Consider the following 26153-nt stretch of genomic DNA (forward strand, 5'->3'; position numbering starts at 1 on the left):
TAAAATTAATAAGTGTTCACGTGGTTTCAGAAAGGCCATATGGGATCCCTGTGAAATCATCTGGACAGGGAATTGAAGCAGTGATGGGTTTGGTTTTTTTCAAGATCTGCTCTAGTCCACGTCCACCAGGGACTGGAGTTATCCCAACGTAGTTCCAGGTCAGACTGATGACAGCTTTGGTCTGATACATTGGACCCATCTGATACGCCTCACCTGATTTGATCTACATGGCATTTTGGGCAGGGGCCCTTGACGGGTACTGTGAGCTGTGGAAGAGGTTTGGAGTGGTTGGTGGCACCTTGATTGGAGGTCCTGGATCCTACACTCTTCCCAGCACTCCTGGCATCTCCTCGCCTGCTGTTACTTGAGGAGGAGGGAAGGGACCATGAAATCCACTAAAATCTGAGGTGACCTGTTTCTGGGAAGCTATAACCAGATATATTCCTGTTTTAAATTTAAATTAAAAGCCAGATTCAGTTACTGTTCAGAGCAATGAATAGACTTAAGTTCCAGGTTCATTCTGAGTTTCTGTTCTTTGAGAACTTGAGGAATGTTTTCTGTGTGGTTCCTAACGAGCTCCGTCACATAGGGACCCTGCTTTCTCCACGTGTATGATTCTGAGGTGTGTCTTGGAGTTCTTCTAATCTGAGTGGTGAAGGAAAAATAGGGTCTGAAGAGTTTTTAGAATTTTTTCTTTTCTTTAGAAAACTTACTGTATCATTTTGGGGTTTGATTTGACCAATCACTGGTAGTCAGTCCTTCTTCTGAAGGCCCTGATGTTAATGCTGGGAAATAACATTCTTGCTTGGAGTAGACCATTTTTATCACAGAGTAAAATAGATGCATGTTCAATAGAGATATTTTTGTCCGGAGAGTAACGAGTGAAAACATTTCTTTTCCTTAATAAATATCTCATTTTGTCTTTTCCTACAAAGTTCCTGATTTCCACACTCGCTCACTTCGTTCTTGTTGCGCGTTTAAATTGGCGCAGCATTGGCTCTTCGCAATTGACTTGGGAAAACCAGGCAGGCAGAGTTAATCAGAAGGTGCTTGGAAGGTGCACAGGGTATTTTCCCAAGCCTGCCTTACTATTTCCCTGAGTGCTTTGGATAAGAGAGCCAGCAGGCAACATGACTTTATGGGCCTGGCCTGGAATATATGTTGGATGCAACATCCTGGATGATGAAAACCCAGCATCTCCTATGGTTGTCCTGTAATGCACAACTCCTTACCCTGTTTTCCTGCAGCTTGTCTGAAAACCACGTTTCTTCCTGTGACTTGTTCCGTTGATGTTTTCCATATAAAGGCCAGGGAGTCCCTCTTGCTGTTAAAAAGGGTCTGTGATGACTTTCCCTCTTCTTGCTGTTCTGAGGCTGTTTAAATGTGTAGATGTATAGAATATTATTTATGAAATAACCCTAAATGAGGAAAGGTGCTATTTTACAACTAATATTGTTCCTGTTAAGGATCTCCAGGAGGACATACCCTTGGTTTGGGGAATACAGGTAGGAATGACCCTGGTTTGACATTGTACTGATGGCAATACATCAGGGGTACAGGCAGAGCAAAGAGACATCTGTCACACTCCAGTGTTAGTGAAAATCAGAGGAAGAAATAAAAACATCAGTCACAAAAATTATACATAGAGTTTTCTGACTTTATTATCAGTTATTTAGGTGGAAAAAAGACTAAATGTGGTAATTCCATACTTTGTGCTGAAACTGGAAGGCCTTGGGAATGGCAGTGATTAAATTATGCCCCAGTATAATAGTGGCCTTTTGGTTCTAAGCCCTCTGAGATGTGACTCCTGTCTGAAAACCTAGTATTTAAAATCTATATGTGTTCTAATTCTTACCCAATTACGGTGTTAGAAAACTGAGTTACAATTAAAGTCTGAACATGGTTTTTCCTGAAGTGTCAGGTTTTCAAACTAAGTCTGTGGTCTGAAATTCAAGCTGTGTCTTTTCTTATTAAATCACCAATGAGGTAGTGGGAAAATCAGTAGGACAAATACATTCTTTGTTGCCTTATTATTTCTGAATTATGGACTGGCTTTGTTTTTTTCTTTTTTAAGCAGCTATGAAATACTGTTGCTAGACTGAGTGGTGGAACTGAGGACATCCTTCATCAGGCAGTCTGCAGATTAAATGTATGCAGAGTGAGAGAACAGGGGAAATAAATATCATTATGGTTTGTGGGGGAGTAGTATAAAATAAATCTTTTTGTTGGTGAAACCACACTGTATGGTTAGAAAATACCAAAGAGTTTGTCTCCTGTAAGAGAATGCCAGTTTAAATTAAAACTGTTTTAAATCCAGCCCTGTGATTTGTTTGGGTATTTGTAGCTAAAAGAGCTGACTCCAACATACAGGGAGTGTACTGGGTAACGTTCTGGGGATATTACAAGAATATTGTGACATTAGCATTGTATTCATAGGGATGAATTTGGGATCACTGGGAAAATCATTGGGAATAAATGTGTTCTCTACCCTAAGGTGCTTTCTGCTGTGATTTACTGTGCGTTTGCCCCTGGACATGGGCTCTGGTTTAATTCACCTGAAAAGAAACAGAAATATTTGCAATGGAGGTGTCACCTCTGGTGTCACCCAGCCTTCAAAAAGGAACTTGGTTGTATTTTCCTGCCAAAACAACAAGTAAAAGTTTGCATAACACAAGCTGTACTGGTCAGTTCAGGTTTTGTAATGGAATTCTGTAGTTTTAACTCCTTTCATGCTTCTGAATGTCCATGTGCTGGGGATTTGAATGGGGCAGGTACGAAACTCATATAATTGTGGCTTTTAAACCATTTTCTGTAACACCTGACACCATCCAGAGGGGAGGAATCTGTGGCATGAAGTGAAGAATGTCTTCCATGACATATATATCTATATCTATATATCTCTGTATCCTGGAGATAGTCTCTGGGGGTATTGGTTTGTTTGGGTTTGTGCTCACCCCTCACAGTAATCAGAGGAGTTTCATCTACAGCCTGTGCCCCATTTCTAATCAGAGCACCCCTTACTTACTCCTGATGATGTTTTGTTGGTTTTGTTTTTATTTGGGCTTATCGTTGTTTTTTTCAAGCCTAAAATATCTTTTACGACACCAATTGTTCAGTTTCTGTAAGGAAGTGAAATAATGAAATAGTCTCTTCCCCACCCTCCACAAAAACTGGGGAAATCCAGTTGAGCAATTAGGAGAAGAGAGGATCTTCAGATATACTTAATTTTTTAACTTTGCAGAAGAAATAATCTCTGGAACTAAAGCCTTTGGAACTTAACTGAGTGGATACATGTGCTGCTTGAATAATTATGCATCATCTTAGGCTGGAGGACCTGATTGGATACAAGAGGTAAAAGTAAATGGTGGGGGAAGTTTACTTTCTGCTTGTATTATTAAATAAATAGGCTTGATTTTAAGAATAAAACCTAATGTCCTGTGAAATAGGCTCTGACAGAGGCAGTGACATTGGGTTCCTGGTAATCATATAAAGGCATTTTGGCTTTTCTGTTCCTGACCTGGCTGGGTGGTTGTTTCTGGAAAATATAAATTCTTTGTAAGTTCTGCTGTTCAATTCTGCTTGTTTTGCCTTTTTATTCATAACTTTTTGAAGTGCAAGATTTGTGTGCTTGGTGGGAGACAACCATTAAAGAACAGAGATTAATAATCTGAAAATAGGTGAAGTTTCTCAAAAGGGAAGCACCAGACTGGATCATTTTAGATACAGGTGTTGCCTTGTGTTGTTGCTATAAGCTGGTCTTCCTTTTTGGTTTTTTACTCATTAAAATAAAGTCTTTATTTCAAAGTCTTTAACAAGAACTGTCCATGATTGAAATTGCCAGGAGTGTTTATGGTGTTTTATTTGAGAACAAAGCAATTCTAACACCAAGGTAGGTGTAAAATAATTTTGGTATATGTTTTGCAGTTTGTAAGGCCATACTTCTAAATTGTTTAAATTGTGTGTGGGGGGAAACCCTCATTTACCTTTTCATCTGCCTCACAATTGATAGGAAAAGAAAATAGGAAGGAACTTTTTTCCCCTCCATCTCCTGCTGCTGTTGATGAGCACAGAGAGGAGCCACCTTCCCCTGCCCTTTCAAGTTAATTTTGGATAAATCTTTTTCTTGCCCTTTGCCAACCAACTTGTAATTTGAAAGATGTGTTCCTGTCTGTTCCTTTTGTGTCTCAGACTGCTTATTTGGCTTTTTTGCTGTACTTTGTAACCTCACTTTGTTCCTTCTCTTTGACCAGGCAAAAGCCTCCTGTGCTGTAAAAAGGGGCTGCTTGGATCAACGTTGTCTCCTTAAATTCTCTTTTTGTAACACTCTCTCAAGGGGTTCATGTTTTGACAACTGATGAGATTTTCTCAACCTTTTCTTAAACGAGACAATAGACTTCTTTTTTCTTTTATTCCTATTTAAAAGCCTTTAGTTGTCTTACCTACAGGTGTGACATAGTAGCGTAAATCTCATTTTTATGTGAGCAGACCCATCTGTTCCAAGAGTTCTTTTATTTTTGAAGGGTTAGACTATATTGATATAATCATTAGCAGTATGAGGTTTTTTTATTTACGTACTTCATACAACCCATTAGCAGAAATGGGGCTTTATGCCTTTGAAGAAGTTTAAGGTATTTTTTTCTCCAGAAGAAGTGGCATCAGCATCACTCCACCCACAGCAGGGAATGTTGTGGGTTGGCTGGTTTGTTCTAGTGAACTTGCAGTGAGTAGTCACAGTGATACAAAAACTATTTATAGGGAGTAAAAATTAAGAGTAATAATGAGCAAAGCAAACAGAGCTGCTGATTTTCCAGAGATTTTGAACTAACTGAGTAAGCAGATGTAGGGTTTTTTTTATAGCCATATGCAGTTTGTGATGCTTGCACTCTGCACATAAAGTGCTGTGATGTCATAAACAATAATTTAATATTGCTGAGGGATTAAATAGGAGCAATGAAATCCTAAGTAAGGAATCCACTAACCCCTCACCCCCAGGTTTTTAGAGTAATTATTTTAATTGAGGAGGGAGGATAGAAAATGCAAATCCAATACTTAATATTTTCTCCCCTAATATGGAAAACGTTCTTTAGTAGATTTGAATCTTACTCTTGTGTAGGGTACAAGGTCACAAGTCTTTATAACAGGTTGGTCAATCAGACTTAAATGGTTACATTTTAATCTGCTAAGCTCATTAGAGAAACAACACTGTGTCGCTGTAGTTAAATTTGTCACACGTTTCAGTGTAACCTCTCTTGCAGTCAGCAGGTGGATGTTACATGAGTTCAGACTTGAATTTAGCAGAAAAATGGTATTGTTCCAGATTTCAATTATTTAAAAGCTCTGTGTTTCTATTTTTTTAAAAGAACTCAAGAGAATTTAGTGATGTTTTTAGTGTCACAGTCTTTCAGTGTAGGAGACCTGTCCTCTGTTCCCAAGGCAGATGGACTTGAACACAATAAAGTTCTTTTTTTCTAGGAGATGTGTGCATTTACATTAATTCCCTGGATACTGAGCTTTCCATCAGGGCCTATATGTTAAAACAGAATGTTTTTATGGATATGAAATCTCTCACATGATCTTTATCAAAAGGTCATGAACTGAATAGCAAAATTCAGCTGAAAGGCTTTTGGGGTATAAGAAATATAAGCAACACCAAAACACACTCTTGGATGCTTTAATGAAATAGTAAATGTTAGTGCTCCAATTAATAGGTTAAAAATCTTTATTTCAAGACAGCTACAGGGAGAAGAAGAGTGCTGTAAAATAGTAGTGGTCTTCTGCAGGCACTTGTTAGCCAGACTGCTTTGCCTTCAGCTTTTTCACATTGTTTTTCCAGTAATGATTCATTTTGCAAGTCATGCAAGCAAGTAAGGGTGTGAAAATAAAGACTTGGGAGTTTCTATTCTGTATATTGATTTACTTTATTTTATTTGCCTTAATTGCAGCATTATTTCTTTAAATACTTGCTAACCATGATAACAGTTCCTGTCCATGATGGAGATGGGTTATGAAGCAAGGTATCCTGAAGATACTTCCCCCTTTCTGATAACAACATATAGAGCAGGATGAGGACAATTCTGTCAGTAGAATTATTCAGTAAAAAGGGTTCACCTGCGTCTCTCAGGAGAGGTTTGGGTTCTCAAGAAAGACATGTGCTTTTTGTCCTGTAGAGCTGAGAACATGCCTGATTTCTGGAAGGAAAAGGGAGTATCTGTCTCTAGGTTAGAGGAGGAAAGGGTGCTGAGCATATTTATGGTTCCATTATATGGGGAAGATACAACAGTACATAAATTGGATTCAAATTTGCAGGAGAAATAAGGCTGGAAGAGCTGGTTTTGCTATGAGCAAAATGGTTGCAAGAACACACAACCTCCCAAGCAAATTTCTTCCTTTATGTTACAAAACTTACCACCTTTTTAATGTGTTGCTGAATTCAGTTTGCATTTGTGTAGCTTTGCTTGTTCTTGTCTTCATCATTCTTTAATCCTTTTTCGTCTCATTTTCGTACTCATTTCTGTATTTTCTGATTCTTAAACAGGTATATATTCCCCTCTGCAGACTTCTTTCTTTCTTGTGTGTGTTGTTGAACTGGGTGTCATGCACTGCTGTGGGTTTTGAATGCTCCAGTTCCTTTTCCAGCATCTGTCCTTTCATTTTTTCTGCTTTTGTTTGGACTGTGAATATCATGTAATAAGGAAGGGGGATATTTACAAGTAATTACAAGCAGGGTATTATGTAGAGCTCTGGGTCAGTGGATCTGGCCTGCTGAATAATGAGATTGGTTAGGGAGATCAAAACATTCCTGAGTCACTAAATTGGAATGCCAGTTGCAACAGAAACTGAGGGATCGAACCCCTGGGAGGTGCTGGGCTGGCTCAGTGCTGGCAGAGAGGATGCACTGGGGAAGGGAAGATGCGAAGTGGCTGGCATGGGTTTCTCATATACTTTGATTTTTACAAGAAGTTGTTTCCTTGGGAATTTATTTTTGTCTAGTTTGGTTATTTTCAGCTGTAAATCAGGCTGCCTGCTCTTAATGAAACTTGGTATTGGCATAGCTGTGAGACTGAAGGAAGTATTGCTGCTTGCATCCAGATTGAGACAACATTTCTCTGTATATTTTGAGTCTCTATATGGCTGGTTATTATATATATATGTGCTGTAAAAAATACTAACTTTTCTGCTGATGGAGTTTTGATGAGGCCTGGGCCAGAATCTTGTATTTGAACCTTCTATCCGCACATCATTGTATGATATTTACATCATTATATGCCCAATTCTGACCTTAGCAGGATAGCTCATTTTTTCAAGCACATTTGTCTCCAAAGTACATCTGGACTTTGCTTTTTTCTGCTGTTCTACTCATATTATTTCCACAAATTGAACGTAGTTTGACTGTCAACATACCTGGATCTGGAGTTGCTGTCTGAAACAGAATCAGTGGCACAATTAAAAGTGGTCTTCATCTGGGTAGGAAGCCATAATTCTGGTTGCCAACACCATTAACAATCTTCAGCTTTTTATAAATGCTTAAAGAATGTTCTTGTTGTGGATTACTTTTTAATGAAGAAAGCTGTGGGCAGAGGACCTGGGAGCTTCTATAGCTTCACAAAATAGGACATTTTTCCTTGGGGAGTTAGTCCACCCTCTAGTGTTGCACAGGCTCTGAGTGGGAAAGTTTAACTCCCTGCCTGTCATTATTCAGGAAAAGTCCTTTGCTAGTTCCTATCAAAGGAACTAAACAGATCCATTAACAATAAGCTGATTATTTAATTGTTGGTTGTTTCATTCATACCCACTTAGGGATGTGTTGCTGGATCAGGCAGCTTCTTACAGATGGCAACAAGCAACTGCTGTGGGCAGCAATGCCAGCAGCTCCCTGGGTGTATTCCCAACATCTCTGTTTGCCATGCTGGAACCTTCCAGCCCGTGAAAGGCCTAATTATTAATTCAATGGGGAGTTTATTTCTCAAGTGCATTCAGAGCTTGTTCTCTGACAGCTGTTGAAAGGGTTTGTATGACAATTAAGCAATGACTTGCCAGGTAAAAGCTGCTCTGAAGTTCTGCTCGCGAGGTTTATTGTTCAGTCATCTAATGCATAAGTGACTTTATAATTGGTGACGTGGGTTAGATGTGTCCTGTGGCTGCTTAATCAGAAAGGTGTTTTAATCTGTTGCAGTGATTTTCCCTGATTTTTTCCATAGCATCATGTAGCATTTCCTAGGCTGCTCTTGCCCCTTTGCTCTGTTATTTCCCTGTGATGGCTGATCTGGAGCCTTGACCGCTGAAAGACCTCGTGTGTGCTGCTGGGTCCTCTCAGGTTCTCTCCCTCCTTGTATGCCAAAATGAGACTGTTTTTTTCCTTTGGGTGATCTGCTTCAGGATGAGGGAGTGTGAATTGAATGACACTGCTGTTTTCTTGGTGGAAATTTGTCCTGGCGAGAGGAGCTGGTGTTGCTCCCCAGAGCAGGCTGTGCCTGCTGCTCCGGTGCTGGAGCTTGGGGTCTGCTGTGTTAGCTAAGCTGCTTTACAGTCTCTCTCTAACAGCACAACAGATTACCAAGACTTGAAAAACATGCTCCTCGTGTTCTCAGTGCAGATATTCACAAAGGCCTAAGTTGAAAAAGCCCAAAGTCTTAAACAGATAATGGTTATTAGAGTTTCTGTGCAACTGGGTAGGTGTGTCTCAGAGTCATGTCTTTCCCATGACTACAGGTTGGGGAAAAGAGACTGAAATGATAGATCACACCATAGAGGCCTTGAATCTGTGTTTTCAAATATTTGTCATTTATTTTGACAGTTTATTGTTTCTAAAGACAAGTATTTACATTGTGGGGACTTACTATGGTACAAATATTTATAAAACACTTGTGTGTTTTTACTGTCCAATAGTGTGGTGATAATTTTTCAATGAGGCATCAACTTCAGAATTGGTGAACAACTAATTTGCTTTTGTTTTATCTTTAGGAGAATCAGTTTTAGAAGTGTGTGAAGGTTGTTATCACTTACTGTAGAATACTCGAAATAGACACCAGGTAAGTTCTGGATTTTTTTTACTTCTTGTAGCTTCTCATTTAAATGCAAAATATTGCTGAGGAAACAAAGTTCAAAATTTCCTATAAAAACCTCTTACTACCTCAGGAAGCCAAGCCTAAAACACCTCATATTTTTCGTGGTTACACTATCTTGTGTATGCTTCTCTCGTCTCCCCTTTAAATTTTTTTTTTTCTCCCTTGAAAAATACCAGATTGTGAGGACAACTCTAAGTGACTCTGAGACAGATGGACAGGATGTGGAGGCCAGTGGTGCTTTTTCCTTTCTGTGACAAATCAATATTTACTGAAGTGCTTTCAGGCTCAGTGGTTTTATTTAGACATTTACTAATAAATACTGGTTGAGATAGAATAATTGTTTTAGATTAACACCTGTAGTGAATTTTCTGCACTGGAAATCTTTGAAAAGCTGAAATCTTAGCTTTAACCAACATTATATTTTACCACTTAGCAGCAGTACTTTGTGGAATCCAAATCTTTCCTAAAATACTCAAGTGCTTTCTAAAGTCGTGTAATAAAGTATTGACTAGACATTATTTTTGTAAGAGCTGGCAAAACATAATTTCCAAGTTGGACTCTTAATCATCTTTTAATATGCATTTAAAACTGTAACTGTAGAGGGCTTGACAGCATTCCTGGTAGTTTGTGTTACAGACATGTGAAGGTTTGGGCTGAGCTGGGACAGCAGTGACCTCCCTCTGTCCAGCACTCCCAGCACTTCTCCTGTCTGGGTCATTCCTTCTGGTTCTTATTTTCCCTTTCGGGGATTTCTCTATTCTCTGTGTTATTGGTGATATTTTGGAAGACTGGGAGGATGTTGTGCACTGGTTTTAACGAAACTCCTTTGCAAAGAGAGTATCCATTAAGGTTAATAACCTCACATTATCCTGTGTCTAGTGGGTGTCATTCACTGTGTCAGGAGGAGGTGGATTTTCTCCTTTACAGTGGGTTCAGTTTCTGGAACAGCTATTTACAACCAGATTCCCCACACTGCAGGTAGACAGTTCTCTGTAATGCTGTGAGTAGCACCTGTGTACAGGTCTGTGCATTGCCACATCCATTCAGGGAGTGATTTTATTATTTTATTTTATTTTATTTTTAGGAACTTAAGCTGATGAATATACAGACACTGAGAAAATGAGAATTCTGGAGATTGTGCCCCAGTGTCCTGCTGTTGTAATATCTTTAAAGCTAACATTGTTTGGTTTCCTGTGCCCCTTCTGATTTTGATCAGTGGAGCTGAACAGCCAAAACTCCTTCCTGAAGCAGTCTTTCCTCCAGCAAGGAAATTCAAGGGACAGCGGTGCCTGTGTGACTTACACAGGGGGAGATGGGAAAAGTGATATTTGAGGATTACAGTTTCCAGAGGTTTGTTCTTGAATAAATACTCAGTGCTTCAGCCCTGGAGTGAGATGAGAAGTACTGCTGTTAGTCTGCTTCCAGAGGCTAACAACACTGACATTTTGTGGGTATTGTCCATGGAATTAGTCTTCCATCCCTTTACTTCAAGGTAGTTCTTTGTAGACCCAGCAGTGGTGGTTCAGTGTTGTCCCAAACACCTGCTGTCTGTGTGAGCAGTGTCAGTACCTTCTCCCTCCATTCTGCCACACAGCTCAGCATGTTTTCTTGGAAAAATTGATCCCCCTCACTGCCAACTTCCATGGAAATTCTTTGCAGCATCTTGCAGCAGATCAAATGGAGTTTAATTCCACCTTCCCTGCTTCTGGCCACCAGATCTGTTGTCATCCTTTTCAGTGCAGACATTCTTAGGGATGTTCTGTGAGTATTTAATTCCCTAAACTGGCAGAGAACTATTGGTTTTTTTCTTGGCTGTAATAACCCTTTGCCTTTTTCATGAGTTAAATACAGCTTCCAAAAGGGTCAGCAGACCTGGCAGAAACTAAGGTATCACCAGTTTCATGAAACTTGATGGGATTCTTCTGGGAAGATGGAAAGAAAATCAGTGTTTCTAAGGTTGAATTTTCCATGGATATATTTAGAACATTGAGGATGACTTCCATAAATAACCTGTCAGGTTTAATCTGAGTCTTTTCAGCGAGGTGGTACCAATTGTACTTACCTGGTGCTGCTGAAAGCAGTTGCCTGTTGTGATAGAGCTGACTAAGGCAGGACATTGTGGCACACAGATGGTTAAACACTGTGCTGGTTAATGCAGGAGATTACCTTTCTCCAGAGCCTTCCCAGAGAAACCTCTTCAGGGCATCCTGCTTGGTTAGAAAAGGGAGCAGATGGCTTGTTGCTGCTGAACACAACAGTTTTTAAAAATACAGGGCAGCTTTCAGGACTGTGAATTAGAGCCACGTGTGAAAACAGCAGGATAAATGATACCCAGGTTTAGGAAAACTCGGAACTTAAATAACTTGCACCTTTATTGTCTGCTTCATATTTAAGGAGCCAAAGGTTGCATTCCTAGTAATAATACTTCTCTGTTCCCTTAAGTAAAAAGCTTCCCAGATGAATTCCCATCACTGCCTTGTCCTCCACTCTTGTGCCAAGGCCAATGTGTCCATTTCATACCAGTTTGGAGAAATAAATGTTAACATCCCATTACACTGAGCTGTGGATCCCCAGCACTGTTCAGATGGAAGCAATTAAGGCTGCAGCAGTGTGGAATTGTATCCCTGTGCCTGCAGACTGATAGATACTGCCTGGTAAACCAAATTCATTTTTATTAAACAAATTGACCCTAATTTAACAGCAGAGATTTTGTTAAGCAGAACATGGTGTATGGCTGTGATCTGCAGCATCTGTCACCAAGGGCATGTTGGGTTGATGTTACAGGAAGTTTGTTATGTTTAAATAGAGCTGCAGCTTTTAGGAAAAATGTCCATAATGCCCTGGAAGCTCCTGCTTGAAGCAGTATCTTTCTTGGAAGGGCTAAGTCAGCATGTAAAATTCCAATCAGGCTGCTTTCCCCCCCACCCCCCCGACTTCTCAGGTCCCTGTCCAAGAGCAGTAGTGACAGACACTCCTTGGCAGGGAGCTGCTGGCAGGGACTGGTGTGCTGGAGCTTCAGGGAGGTTCCCAGGAGGGTGGGAGGAAGTGATGATGGTCACAGAGCAGGAGGAGCTGAGCAGGGAGCCTGGGAAGCAGTGGGAGCAGGCTGGTGTGATTAGGTAGATTACCAGAGATGTATGAGGATCATCGGTCTTTGACCTCAGCTCCAGGGCAGAGGGGGCTGGGAGGCTGCCTTCGGGAAAGGCTGTCCCAGAGGGTTGTGTCTGCTGTGTGCCTGGGTGTGCAGTTTCTCTCCTGAAATATGGTTTTCCTTTCCCTGAATCAGATTATGCCGAAATAAGTGAGTTGTTTGTGTTGTGTCTTGCAGCACTCGGTAATTTTCCTCCCATACAGAAAGCTTTTGCTACTGAAGTGTCCTTGCAAAGAAAGGATTTTCACTCCCTACGCACACATTCACCTTCCAGATTTGGGGTGTAGTTTGAATTTTTAGCCTGAGAATTAGAGTTTAGACTATTTATTATTAATAGTAATAATTTACAGCTTCCTATAGGAAGCTTTAAATTAAACTGGGTAGAATTGCCAAAGGCTTCTTGAAGGAGATTCGATGAGAGTTTGGTTTAGCCAGTGTATTCCAGTTAGAACAACTGGAGCTGGTGCCCAGGGTTAAATGAATGTAAAGGCAGAGAGGCCAAGTGAGGCAGAGAATCAACAGCAGGGTCTGAGCTGAACATGCCAGTGGTGACGTGTCTGTCCACATCCTTGTCACTTGGTCCCCCTTGTGTGGGTGTGACTCTTCCCATGTGTTGCTGGAAGCAGAGCTGTGGGTTTGTGAGCTGTGAGGTCACAGTTCCACCCAGGCGGTGCAGAGGGTGAGGGCTGAGTGTGTTGCTTTCAGCCAGCCTTGTGAAAGCTGAAGTTATTAACTTTGTTATATAAGACATAGGGTTAAATTAGAAAAGTCCAGTGCTTTAAATATCTTTTTCAAAGGCTGCATAATCTGGTGTGGGCTAATTGTAATGACATGATCCAAAAATAGCCAATAGTCTTTTCTTGGATGCTCATCCTGGCTGCAGTTCTGTAGCTAAAGAACAGCAGAGCTGATCTCCTCAGGATGGGAGAAGGCATAACCAGCTCTGGTCCTGGCATGGCAAAGGGGACACCTTCGGGGTCTGTCACATTTGGATGTGGAGCAGGAGGTTAATCCGTGTTCACTAGCATGATTTTAACTAGAATGCATGTTAAATGTTGGATTCACAACTTTAAATTACAAGAGAGGAGATCTGCTCTCTGGGCAGACATTCCCTCTATCCTTGTGGAATGCACAGGCTTGGTCACACTGGATTTATCTAAGGATTCTGTTTGACCTGGTGTTGGTGATAAGATGGGGGACTGGGGTTTGGGAGTTGCGGGGAAGTTTGTTTTGTTTTTTTTAATGTAATTTCTGAAATAGATAATACAAATTAAGTCAGTTATCCCAATGCCAGTGTGGTGCAAAAAGGCAGCCTCAACAGCAACTTCTCTGTTGTCGTGTTGTTTTTATAGGTATGATCACAAATAAATTACCTTAAAATTAAGATGAGGTGACTTTATAGATGTGTTATGCAGTATGTAGCTATAGCTGCACCTCAGCTGTTGATTTGGGGTTTTTGGAAAGAAGAGTTGAGTATATACAGTGGGGATTCAGGGTGGCTGGTGTTGTGCCAACAATGTAATAGTTGTTTTCACTGATAATTCACTGAATTTTATAACTTTTTACCTTCCTTTTCAAAGCACGTTTTATTAAAGCTGAATCTTGATGTGCAAACACTGTTTTAAAGGATGATTTGCTTAAGGAGGTCTGTTTTTTTCCTTTGCTTAAACATTTCTTAATCTTTATTTTTTTGACAGGGGCCAGTTCTCTCCTCAGGTTAGCTCAAGATGGCAGACCAGAGGCAACGCTCGCTCTCTACCTCTGGGGAGTCGTTATACCACGTGCTGGGGCTGGACAAAAATGCCACTTCAGATGATATCAAAAAGTCTTACAGGTAAAGCTTTGAGTTTTATGCCTGTCCTAACAGCACAAATGGCTTTAATTCAGTGTTCAGCAAATGGTCTACTTATGTAGGAGCCTGAATTGGTTTATTTAGACCTTTTGCAAGAAAAATATGTGGGAAAACCAGGTGAAAACGTGGTTGCTTCTTGCAAAAGGGGGTGTGAAAATATGCCTAGGCTTTAAATTTTTCCATCTTACATGTAGTAAGTTAAATTCTCAAATGTAGAGTGTCATTCTGGAAGGTCCTTGCCTAAATTTGAGCAGAATTTTAAGACCATGATCAGAGTTAAACTCTTGCTGTTATGTAGCCTCGTGTCTGTCTTAGGGGGACCACAGATATGTCCATCATTTCCACTTCTGGCACACAGAGATAGAGATTAAAGACACAAGGATGAAAAGAGAGTACCAGTGATTACTTTTTCCTAGAATTCTATTCAGAAATTCTTACTCTTTGTGGAGTTATTAGTTTAAAAGACAATTTTTTTTCTGTGTTGCTTTCCTTAAGAGTTGGGCACATGAAATGGCTTCATACTAACCAAATAAAAACTACAAAAAAAGAGTCCTGTAACTTCTTCCTTTCCACATTCCCCATAAATCTGCTGAAATGCATTTGCTGATGTGACCAGTGGCAATGTGTTTGGATTACACTAGGGGTCAGCATCATCTTTCCATGAGGATACTCGTTGCAAAATTGTTTTCCTTTAGTCTTTAACTTTTACATAAACTTTTTTCCCTTCCAAAGTTACATTTTTAATACTGATGGCAACTACATGGTGAAGTCTAGGAATAAACCAGGTCCACAGATTCTCAAAAATTAGCTTTGTCTTCCTAAAAGCTGTAAGTGGAAGTTTGAATAATTTATCTTCAAGCAGCTGGAAAATAATTTTACCTTCCTCAGGGGAAAGACTGTGAGTTTTTCCTTTGGAGGAACAACCCCTTGAGATCCTGAGGTGAAATGTAGCTGCTTCACACTTATCTGAACCTTCAGCTCATCTTGTTTCCTCTGCTGCTCCTTTATCATGTTCAATCTGAACATCCTTTGCTGGCCTAGGGGCTGTGGGGTTTGTGTATGTGTAGGAAACGGGAAATAAAAATGTTTCATTATTGCAGCCTGACTAAGCCCTTTCCAGGTTTATAAAACCTTTTGTGATTATTTCAGCCCTCCCTGAGACTGGGGCACAAGTGGCAGCCGGGGCCATGATTTACTGGAGCAGCATCGTACACAGTGAAGTGACCCAAGGGCACACTCAGGCTGGGTTTTAAATGCTGTGAGATACTTGCAGGCACATCCAAGTGCTTGCACACATCTTTGTTTTATATTTGTCTAAACATTTCCCCACCGCAAAGCTGACATGTCCTGTTCTTCTCATATGTGTGACTGTGTGGTCATTTTCTGTAGGAGGACAAGTACCTTTCGTGGTGGCAGAGAACTGCCAGCATTTGGCTCTGTGTCATTTTTCTACTTGGGAGCATGTATTTTCTGTTCATAAGGAGGTGTTTGACCAGTTATTTCTACTGATGTCTGTAAATAGCCTGGGCCATGTGAGAACTAGCACATTTATCAATGCTTAATCTGATTTTTTTGTTAGTTGTAAGAGATCTGGCCTGATTAGGGGAGGTGTGTTGTGATTTCCTGATATCTCGAAACTCAGAAGTGTTTTCTATTCTAGCAAAGCTTGAAGTGAAAAGTACTTTGTTCCTGCACAGGAATTGGTGAATTAACCACAAGTGATCATCTGTTCTATTTTTGTTTTCAGACACTGCAGAAGCAGCAGTTCAGACACTTCAAGCAGCTGTGGCAATTTGCTTTTATTTACTCTTTGGTGCTATACCTTAGACTTGTGGTGTGTCTTTGCTGTAGCAGGAGCAAAACTTACTGGTGGAAATTGCTGGAGCTGAGGATAAAAAAACCCCAAACCTATTTTTATTCAATGTCTCTTATTTTTTTCCATTGGATTTCCAAGGGTCAAATCCAACAGTCTGAAGTCAATCCTGTGAACTAAGCTAGACACTGCTGTAGCCTTTTATTATCATCTAAGGAAGAATCATCAGGGAAACTGAATCACAGATGAAGGAAAACAGTTGGAACTTGAAAGTCTCCCTTGAGTGGCAGGCTACGGAATTAGAAAAAAATAAATCAAAAAACAGGAACCCAAACCCCGTTTTTTATTCTCTTTTTTTCTTTCTGCAGAAAACTGGCATTGAAATATCATCCTGATAAAAACCCTGATAATCCAGAGGCAGCAGAAAAATTTAAAGAGATCAATAATGCCCACGCAATATTGACCGATGCCACAAAGCGGAACATTTACGATAAGTATGGGTCTCTGGGGCTCTATGTAGCAGAGCAGTTTGGTGAAGAAAATGTGAACACATACTTCGTGCTGTCCAGCTGGTGGGCAAAGGTAAATAAAAGGGCACAGAAGTTATTCTGGGTTGGTATTGGAAACTCTTAGAGAGCTCCATTTGCTAAGTGTGCTTGGTTTTACCTTTGGAAATTGCTGATTTTCTGACACTGGGTTAATTAACCTTCTCTTACTGTGTCATGATCTAGAGTTCAGAAGTATTTTTCTAGGAACTTCCAGTGATACAGGTCTAATAAGCAAGACCTGGGTTACTAACTGAAGCTTGGACTCTTGCAGTAGATTTAGAAGAGATGAGGATTTGGGGGGTATTCTCTAGTAGTATCTGCTAAATAATTTTGCAAAATGAGTCCTGACTGTGAGCTTGGGCTCACACAGGAGAAAATCTTACATTTCATTGCACAGGTCCATTTTTCTACCCTTTTCCAGCATTGCCTCCATCTCTTGATTCCCCTAAGGAAGACAATAATTATATCACCCTGCTGGTTTGCTATCTGTAAAATTATTTTTTTCAAACAGTTGCACAGAGACCTATAGGAAGACTTCACTTTAGCCCATTGTCACTGTGATAAGCACCTGGCAGACCTGGCTTGCTTGGAGCTGCCTTGCTCACATACTGGGAGCATCAATCCTCAGCCATGTCCACAGTCTTGGGCTGCTCCAGGTCCCTGCCATAGGTACATCATGACCTGTGCATCAGCTGGTACAGCTCAGTCTTTTCCAGGGTTATTTATGCATGTTACAGCCTGTCCTGAACTGTTGTACACCTGGATTTTAGTACAGATGCACTTATTAGACCTGTACCTTCTTCCAGATACAGCAAAATAGTCCACTTAACTTAAATTGTAGGAATCATTCAAGCAAACCAGGCTGGCAGTATTCACCTCAGTGTAAAATGTGGGAATCGTAGCCACTTTTGCACGTAATTTCAAGTATTTCTCGGTGATGAAGTACAAAGCTGTAGCTACTGAGTTCTCTCTCTGCACTGCTGTGGTTTTGCTCTCTGACTCTGTATCCAAGTCTCACAAACTCTGGGGTCATGGCACAGGAGACACAGGTTATGACTATTTCTGTTTTTTGTCCTCTGCAGGCCTTGTTTGTGTTCTGTGGGCTCATCACAGGCTGCTACTGCTGCTGCTGTCTGTGCTGCTGCTGTAATTGTTGCTGTGGGAAGTGTAAACCGAAACCTCCCGAAGGCGAAGAGCAGGAATTCTATGTCTCTCCAGAGGACTTGGAGGCACAGTTGCAGTCAGATGAAAGGGGTAGGTGAAAACCCTGCGAGCTCTTTAGGATGAACATCAGTCCCTGCTGGAGTGCTCAGTGAGCTGGTTGAGGAGAAATCAGGTCCTGGGCTGTGGATGATGAGCAGGGAATGTTAGTGCCACAAGAGTTACATGGGTGATGCTGACACCGGAGATAGAGTTGCTAAAAACTCCCAGAGAGTCTTCAGTGAACCCGGTGGGATCAGCCACAGAGTGGTCAGTGACCATCATTAGGTTCCTTCCACATCCTGGGGTAACACGTAGGCCAACCATGTGGGATTTCAGAAAGGGGCTCTTGTACCCAAAGGTTGAGGGTGTCAAGGCAGCGTTAACTGCGTCAGGTGTAGAGGAACTGACACTGCTACCCTTGTAGCTCTAATACTGTTTGTGAAGCTGTTTCTGTAGGATTAAACCACTCATTTAAAATATTGTAGAGCCTTGTGTATGCTGTGATGACATTTTTAATGGGCACTGCTGAATGGTGGGTGAGGATCAGCTGCTTTTACAGGAAGAAGGAAATATTGTAAACATTCCACACAGAGTTGAGGTGAATGCTGTTGTGTGCACACTGAAAATCAGGGAATTAATATCATGCTCCTAGAGGTGTGTAAAATGGTGTTATCAGAGGGTTGTAGGGAGGTGTGACTTGTGCTTACCAAAACATACAGTGCTGTGTTTGTTCCTTGGTGTGCTAAGCCTTTTGTCTTCGCTTTTCAGAGGCCTCAGACGCACCTATTGTGATACAGCCAGCATCAGCCACAGAGACAACCCAGCTCACAGCTGACTCTCACCCCAGCTACCACACTGATGGATTTAATTAAGTTAAGGAAACACTGTCATTAGAATGGATAAAAAAAAAAAATACATGGCCAACTCAACACTAGAATCATGAACATTAGAAGTAGAGAACGGGGAGGGGGAATAATTCTGCCACAGTAAGAAGGCAGCTTTCCAACCTGCCGAAAATATTTTGTAATCCCTTCAGCCTTTTGTCACCTTTCAGTGTCGTATCTCGATGATACGTGAAGTGCTGTAGCATGCAGTATTTAAAGCAGTTTAGCTACGGTCTTATTTGTTTCCTTTCTTTTATTTTTTCTCCTCTTTTGTTTGGTTTTTTTTTAATAGCATGTATGGAGTTATGTTACATGTCTGTGGTGTAACGTATTGAGTTGTCACAATGTCAGTGCGATGGAGACATTCTGCATTTTAAGTGGCAGTACTGGCCTAAAAGTGAGATTTAAAAAGTGTCACAGAAGCCACTGTTCTTCCGTACAGTTGAGCTGTCGAAGACCTTTAGAAGTTGAGGATTTTCATTTGAGTGCAACAAACCAATTCTTTCATTCCTCCTTCTAGTCCTGCGTTATTATCTAAGCAAGTTTACAAAGCCAAGAACCAAAAAATGCCAGTCCTGCAGAGCTGGAGTCCTCTCTAATGCTGGTTTTCAGCTTAAATAAATCTACCTTGAAAAATAAAAAGGGAGAGTTGCCAATCTTTGAACAGTAAATTGAACAGCTCGTTGTGTATGAGGCGATCTCCAGTGACAATGGAACCAAAACCAACTGGGAATGGGCTCCTGCGGTGGTGGCAGTGGGATTTTAACTCCAAGCACAATTCTGTTTTGATTTGAGTTCAGTTGTTTTCCAGTAATGCTAAAGACCAAATAGTGCAGCTTTGTTTCTGAATGCATGAGAATCTTAAAGTGAAACTGGTTAACTGGCTCTCACTGAGCAAATGAGTAAAATGCAGACAGTAGGCAACAGCAGAAATGTTTAAAAACAATTGGTTTTTAAAAATTTGTTCTAATAAGTTAAGATTTTAATAGGTAAATGGGGTATTACATGTCTTTTTTTAAAGCTGTTATAATACACTAACCCTTTAATTTTCTCATGAACATCTTTGTGGAGTACTTAAATGAATTTTTAAGAACAAACCACCTTTCTTTGTGTTTATATTGTATAATTTGCACATTGTCTTGCATTTAGATTTGTTTACACCAGTGTTTCTCTTTTCCTTGGAACAACTATGTGGAAACCACTGAAAGGTTTCCTGTACTATTTTGAAACCAAATCAAGTCCGAATTCTGTTCTAGAAACTGTGGTTTATTGAGGTTTAACTGTTAAAAAGGCATTTTAGGCAGCTGGTGTATTTTGTTGTCCATAGTCATGCTTTAGGTGATACAGAGTCAGGATCTAGAACGGCTCCAGAGAACCCACACTTGGTACTTTCAGCGGGTAATTACAGCCTCGTTAATTTTGATTGTTACGGTTTTATATCACAATGCCTCTACTGTCCCTTGTACCCCCATCTCCCTGATTTGTTTTTCCCCTCTTTCTGTGGAGGGGCTGTTGGTACCTTCCCTCTGTGTCTGCTGCTCCCTCACCAGCTCAGCTCCAGGTGGTGCTTTGGAGCAGGGTAAAGATCCATTGGTCTGCACAAAAACCACCAGGAAAGGGCAGGGACCCAGAGAACCATTCTGAATATATTTTCCTGCTGTCTTTGCATGAGCAGCAAGGATGGAGCACATGAAATCTGCCATGAAACCATGTTCAGTGTGCTGGGGAGGAGAACATGTTCTCCCCACGGTCTCAGTGCTCAGTGAGGAGTGCTTGCACACCCAGACTTTGCTGTGGCTGTTGGTACAAGCACGTTTGCCTGCATGGGAGCTTTTTGCGGATCAGCATGATTTTAGTAACCACATCTGGCCCCAAAAATTCCCAAAAAAACCTGTTACTTTTAATTAATGGCTCAGTTTCAGCAGCACACTCCTTAAGTCTTTTCTTCTTTGCCCAGGGTCCTTACAGACCTGAAATGTGGTGGTTTACTGCAAGATACTTCTAACTTTTCCTGACTTGGATGGCCTTGAGGACATTTCTGTGTGATTTGGCTTGAGGTCCTTATTTAGTTAATGTCTTTCTTTGACCCCTTGGAACAAAAAGCCATTTTTAGGCTTAAACCCAATATCACTTTGTCTGTCCCTGTAGATTTTGCCTGAAGCCTATTCTTGGTGTAGAATTGCACTCTGGAATATGCTTGGACATGTGCAGGCTTTGTCCTCTCCACATTCACCAGTTAAAATTGCCCATATCTGTGCAAATTGTGTTCTTGAGAACACAATTTAAAAAAAAAAAAAAAGGTATTGAGGTTTTTTGGCTTTGTAAATGAGCGTGGCTGATCGGAGTGAGTCAGTGAATGAGGAAGGGGCTGTTCCCCGGGAGCTGTTCCATTCCCTGTCCCCATGTTCATCTCAGTGGATAAGACAGAGATGGTTGTTGGGTGTTGCTCCGCTGCAGAGAAGCTTTGCCCTCAGTGCTGGGGGCTGGTTGTCACTGTTAATTTGGGATAATACTCTTATTTCTTAACCTCTCTGGGCAGTTTCTACAGAAGCAGAGAGGCTGGTGGGAAGCTGTGGCTGCAGGGAGGTGTGTGACACACCTGGAGTCACTCCAGAGGCTCCTGACAAGGGAACTGAAGTGTGGGCAGCACGTGAGGACCAGAGGCAGAACAGTTACCTGTGGGGAAAGATGACATCCAGGATAAGTTTGCAGTTCTAGTTCTTTGCTTAGCAAGGGACGAGTCTGAAGAGAGACTGCTTTCCTGTTGGTTCTGTCTGTGGGTGGTGTGTGAACAGGAAATTAGTCTGTTATGTGCCAGAGTGATGTTAGATGCTCCAAGGGAAACCGTTCCGAGATCTCAGTTACAGGGAATGATGGGAAAACATAATTCTAGATGAATATTCATGTTTTTTGAAGCTGTTTCAAGTTTGCCCATGTTGCTGTCTAATCTCTGAGTTTAGGATTGTTGTGTATTAGTGAAGTTCTTCCTGAACTATGTAAGGAAGTGATTTAAACATTCCATCTTTAAAGCCCAAACCATGTCATTGGCACATAAGTACATTAATGCCCACTTTTTCCCTCCTGGAGGGAAGGTACAAGAGTACCCTGGGCTCTAACACGAGTTGCACTTCATAATGGCCAAGTAGACTCCTAGTAAATGCAAAGTTCTATTGGGAATAATGGTTTAAAATCTGGCAGAGAAGCTCAGACAGGAGTTCTGAGCTTGGGCGAGGAGAGCTGCAGCGTTTCAGCGCTGTGGCCTGACCTGGGTTAGTGCAGAATGTTTCCCTCCAAAATCAATCCTGAGCACTGTCCATCTCTGTCCAGTGTGTTGCCAGAATTAAAATTTGAGCTTGGATTTTATTTATTTATTTGTTTCTTTAAAGTTGTATCATTTGTACGAGTTGCCTGAGTCCTCCATTCCAGTCCTTCAGCTGCCTCCATCCGGCTCCTCCAACCTCTCCAGCACTGATTTTCTTAGCACTTGTAGCTTCATTGGGGTGAATCCCATCTGGAGAGCTGGTGTTCAGGATACTGATTTATCCCTGTGTTGCATGGAGAGCCATTCCTAGCTTAGGTGGGAGGGAAAGCTGCTGCCGAGAGCGCTCAGGTACCAGCTGTCCCTCCTGGCATGTGGAGCTGCTGGAAAAGGAGGTGCTGGATCTGTCCTGCCCATCCTCCCTGGGGATGGGAACATCCTAAACGCACTGTACTGAAGGGGCATTGCACCCCTTAAATGCCAGTCTCATTTTGTTAGTGATTTTTGTAGGAAATTCTTAAATATTTATCTGTATATAAATTTATGTAAGACCTCGGTGGCGTCCCATAGGGTGTCGGTTTTTGCTGGTCCCATGCAGTGACGTTTTAGAGCCATGTTCCCTTTTTAGTCTTCTTTTTAGATTTGTAATATTTTTAAACTGCTTTAGATATTAGCACTCCTAGTGTTCTTAAAGTGGGATGCTCTTGGAGGTTTGGAGGGGCAGAACTGAGGAGGAGGGCTCGGGCATGGCACAGAAACACCCAGTCCTGCAGCAGGGCTGTGGTCAGGGGAGTGCAGCTCTCCAAACCCTTCCTGTCAGCCTGTAAATACCTCACACGGGTAGGGCAGGAGCCTGACAGAAAAACTATTCCTGTCCCATCTGTGAGGCAGTTTTGTGGTGTGGGGGGACACCAGTGCACTCTGGGGGGCTGTTCCAGAGCGTCTGTACTATACATGCTCCTTGAGAGAGGCACCTGCTTCTCTCAACTATTTTGTGCCCTTAGATCTTTTTGCCAGTTCTGGATAATTTAGGAAATTGATGCTGCAGGTTTTTTGTACTCAGTGCACCTGTATCTTGGCATCATGTTTAACAGGTCACTCTGGCAGGGTGGTCAGGGCAGTTTGCAGCCCCCGCCTCATGTCAGTAATTCCGAATGGTGTTTAAATGCATTAATCTTGGAGCACTGAACCGTAACCCCCCAGTTATAGTTTATAGTGTCAGGTCGATATAAACTTCACATGCTTCAGCATCTGGTGCTGCTTCTCTGTATTCTAGTGGAGATCATCTAGTTTGTAGTGTCTCATTGCACCAACAGCTGCTTAAAATCTCTCAAAAGAATTGTAGCCAGTAGCTCACCAGGTGGCAGGAAGTTTGTCCATGTTCAGCTCCCGCAAGATCCATGGTCCCCTCCACAAGCTGCCTTTGGAGGCTTACTGGGACTGTCTGGGACTCAGCAAGACTGCAATTCCCGTGTTCTTCCAAGAAGACACTTCCTTTACGAGGAGAAGCCACGGGAGGGAAGCTGGCTGTCTGATGTTTGCACAAGCCAAATGCCAGAAACCTGGAAGATGAACTTTCATTATGCCAATGTTACATGCACAGTTCATTTTCGTGTTAAAAGGATAGATGCTGGGAATTTCTGGTGGTTATATATATATATATGTATGTATATGTATAGAGGAAGCTCTTATATAAACTGGCTCTTCATTCCCGAGTGCCGTTGTCTTCTCTGCTCCCTCTCCCAGCCCTGTGGGTGTTCTCTTGCAGTCTGTGAGCAGTTGTTTGTCAAACCATTCAAAAAATTTAACAATCTACTTGAATTCCATGAGCTGCCCCTTGCCCCAGCTCCTCTGGATAGAACTGGGCTCTGTGTGCTCCAGCTTTCCTTAGGAGGATAGAAGGGAGACCTGGCAGAGGGCACAGGGGCAGTTCTGGAGTGACTGGAACTTGTGCAGCTGGCACATGGCGTGTTTAGATGTGGTCAATGTGCTCATCACTGCAGCTGTGATAGAACACATGGATTTGGGTTTTTCCCTAGTTTTCACCACACTGGAGTCCCCGGAGTGGGGCTGGGTGAGCTCACAGAGCAAGATCCACCCCGTGCTGAGGGCATGGGCTGCAGCATCACGTGTGTGTATGTATGTATATATGCACATATGTATATATTTATACAACAGGTGTGCACCTTGGGTTTTTCTTTGGTGGTAAAAACGTGAGATTTGGCTCCAAGTAGTGCTCTGAACTCAGCCAGACAGGGGGAAGGTGTGAGTTTTGTGTGGCCACAGTTGTGCTTCTTTGCTCTCAGCTGCAGGAAAACCCAAACCCGACCTGTGGGGTTGAGGGACTGGTGAGGGCACAGTGAAGGAGCCTGTTGTATAAATAAATGGGTCCTAGGAGTAGGAGAGGTACCTCTGGCTCCCCACACCCTGCTCGGGGAGTTTCCACACGAGCAGTGTGGTGGTGTTTGCACGGCCGGGCGCCGTCCCTCCTCTTGCAGCTTGGTTCCATAAGGACTTGGAGTTACTGAAATTCCTACACCTGAAGCTGGCAGTGATCCATGTGAAGGCACAACGGTTGTGGCTGATGTACGTGTGAGTCCCCCCCTGTCCCCTCTAGCCATGCTGGATAGAGTCGCCACCGCCCTCCTCCTCCTCAGGCTGTTCCTGCCAGGGGCTGTTCCCGACACGCAGCACACCGGGGGTTCCTGCTTCACGGCAGAAATGGGGGAATATTGGGGAGATTTTTACTGCTGATACTGCTGAAGTTCTGTTTGTGACCATCACGGTTGATGAACTCCAAGTTTGCCAATTCCAAACACGCTGTTTCCTTGCTGGATGCTGAGCCGATCGCTGTCATTCCTTCCTCCCTCTCATCCCACCATTGCCTGCCGTGCTGGGGCGGGGTGTGGATGGGTCGGTTGGTGTCACTGCTGACATCCCAGGCGGTTTATGTTCATTTTGCATGTGAGCAAGGCCCTGAACTGTGTAATTCCTCGTCGGGTTTGGTTTCCTGGCCCCTTTATGGAGCCAGAGGGAGCTGAGGACGCCGGGAGAGACACGCCTGCATTTGCACTGCACTTCAACTCGGGCGGGGTGGGGGATAGGGGGAGCCCATCTTTAAAAAAGAAAAAAAATAGTAAAAAAAAAAAAAACAAACCCCAAACCAAACCCACCACAATCGAAGTATAAATGCATCTGAGAAGCAATTATAATATAGACATATATCTATTTTGTTATGTTACTAAAGGACCATACTTTGAGTTGTCTGTAAGTAGACGTGGCTGTCTGAACTTCGTGGATTGTAACACTCGATACTACTGAGCTCCTGTACATACCCGCAGCGACGGCAGAAGGAATTATTTTCTGTTTTAGCATGGTAATTTGTGTCTTGTATGTCCAAATATAAACTAAAATAAAGATTGCTAAGTTATCGGAAACCACTGTTGTAAAATAAATGTTTTCAATGCAGAAGTGCCCATCAGATTTTTCTTTCTTTATTTGCATGTTGGAACTCAGCACAAGAGGCAGGGGCTGTGGGACACGGTGGGGCTGGCTGGGAAGTGGGAGAGGTCACCCATCCCTGGGATGGGCACTGGGTGCAGGGTCCCTGGGGCAGGAACTGTAGCTGCTCCCCTGTCCCCCTCCTGCACCCACTGTGACACAAAAAGGTGCAGATTTGCTGCAAAGTTGGGAAGCAGCAGCTTTCAGAACCATTCACGGGGGTACTGGAGAAGCCCTGGTTGGGTCTCAGCTTCCAGCCAGGGAGACATTACTTGCATCACTCAGAGCTCTTTATGCTGATGTTTCTCACCCAAGGAAGCATCGGGGAGTGCTCCGGTGTTTTTGGGGCGACCTGGTTTGGGTCCACAGGTTTATGACCATGGGGAAGCATAAGAGCACAGCAGCAGGGCAGGTACAAGTGTGACTTTAATGCACAACAGCGACACGTGGGATGCAGTGACAGGAACACTGCCAGGCAAGGTGGGGACTCCCTGGGCACGGCTGCAGCCCCCGGCATCCCCCCCGTTCTCCGCTCTGCCGTGGTGTCTTGTTACGGGGTCGGTCTCCTTCATTCCCCCACCTCCAACGACCCTCCCTCATTTTCCTATACTCTGCAGCAAGAGTTTATTGCTGAGCGCCTTCTGGGCCAGTCTCTCCTCCCGGGACATTTCCAGGAACTCGCGCAGGAGGTGGAAGGTGAGATCCAACGAGTTGGGTTTTCCATCTCGCCTCTTGCCGGTTTGCAGCCCCCGCCGGGCTCGGGGGGCCGGGGTGGGCTCTGCCCCATGGAACTGGCACAGTCTTTGGGGCAGGGGATCCATGGCAGGGACCGGGGGTCGCGGGGCTCCCATCCAGGACTCCCAGGTGAGTTGGGGGG

General features: G+C 42.6%; 1 protein-coding gene across 1 annotated transcript; it reads left to right on the forward strand.

The window, feature by feature from the left end:
- The first annotated feature begins 3229 nt into the window (after nt 1-3229).
- DNAJC5 (DnaJ heat shock protein family (Hsp40) member C5) lies at nt 3230-25251 on the forward strand. Its single transcript, XM_017733814.1, has 6 exons — nt 3230-3351; nt 8962-9029; nt 13914-14050; nt 16250-16463; nt 17512-17683; nt 18401-25251. Exons 3-6 carry the CDS (start codon nt 13944-13946, stop codon nt 18502-18504), a joined length of 597 nt encoding a protein of 198 aa, XP_017589303.1. The 5' UTR covers nt 3230-3351; nt 8962-9029; nt 13914-13943; the 3' UTR covers nt 18505-25251.
- The last annotated feature ends 902 nt before the right edge of the window (nt 25252-26153 follow it).

Source organism: Corvus brachyrhynchos, unplaced genomic scaffold (genome assembly GCF_000691975.1).
Source record: "Corvus brachyrhynchos isolate BGI_N302 unplaced genomic scaffold, ASM69197v1 scaffold10, whole genome shotgun sequence".
Taxonomy (NCBI): domain Eukaryota; kingdom Metazoa; phylum Chordata; class Aves; order Passeriformes; family Corvidae; genus Corvus; species Corvus brachyrhynchos.

Bases quoted from the DNA above. Each gene is read 5' to 3' on its own strand.
- DNAJC5 (XM_017733814.1), top strand. From the start codon at position 13,944: ATGGCAGACCAGAGGCAACGCTCGCTCTCTACCTCTGGGGAGTCGTTA. The intron at 14,051-16,249 runs GTAAAGCTTTGA...TTCTTTCTGCAG, and splicing joins GATATCAAAAAGTCTTACAG to AAAACTGGCATTGAAATATC. The intron at 16,464-17,511 runs GTAAATAAAAGG...TGTCCTCTGCAG, and splicing joins TGTCCAGCTGGTGGGCAAAG to GCCTTGTTTGTGTTCTGTGG.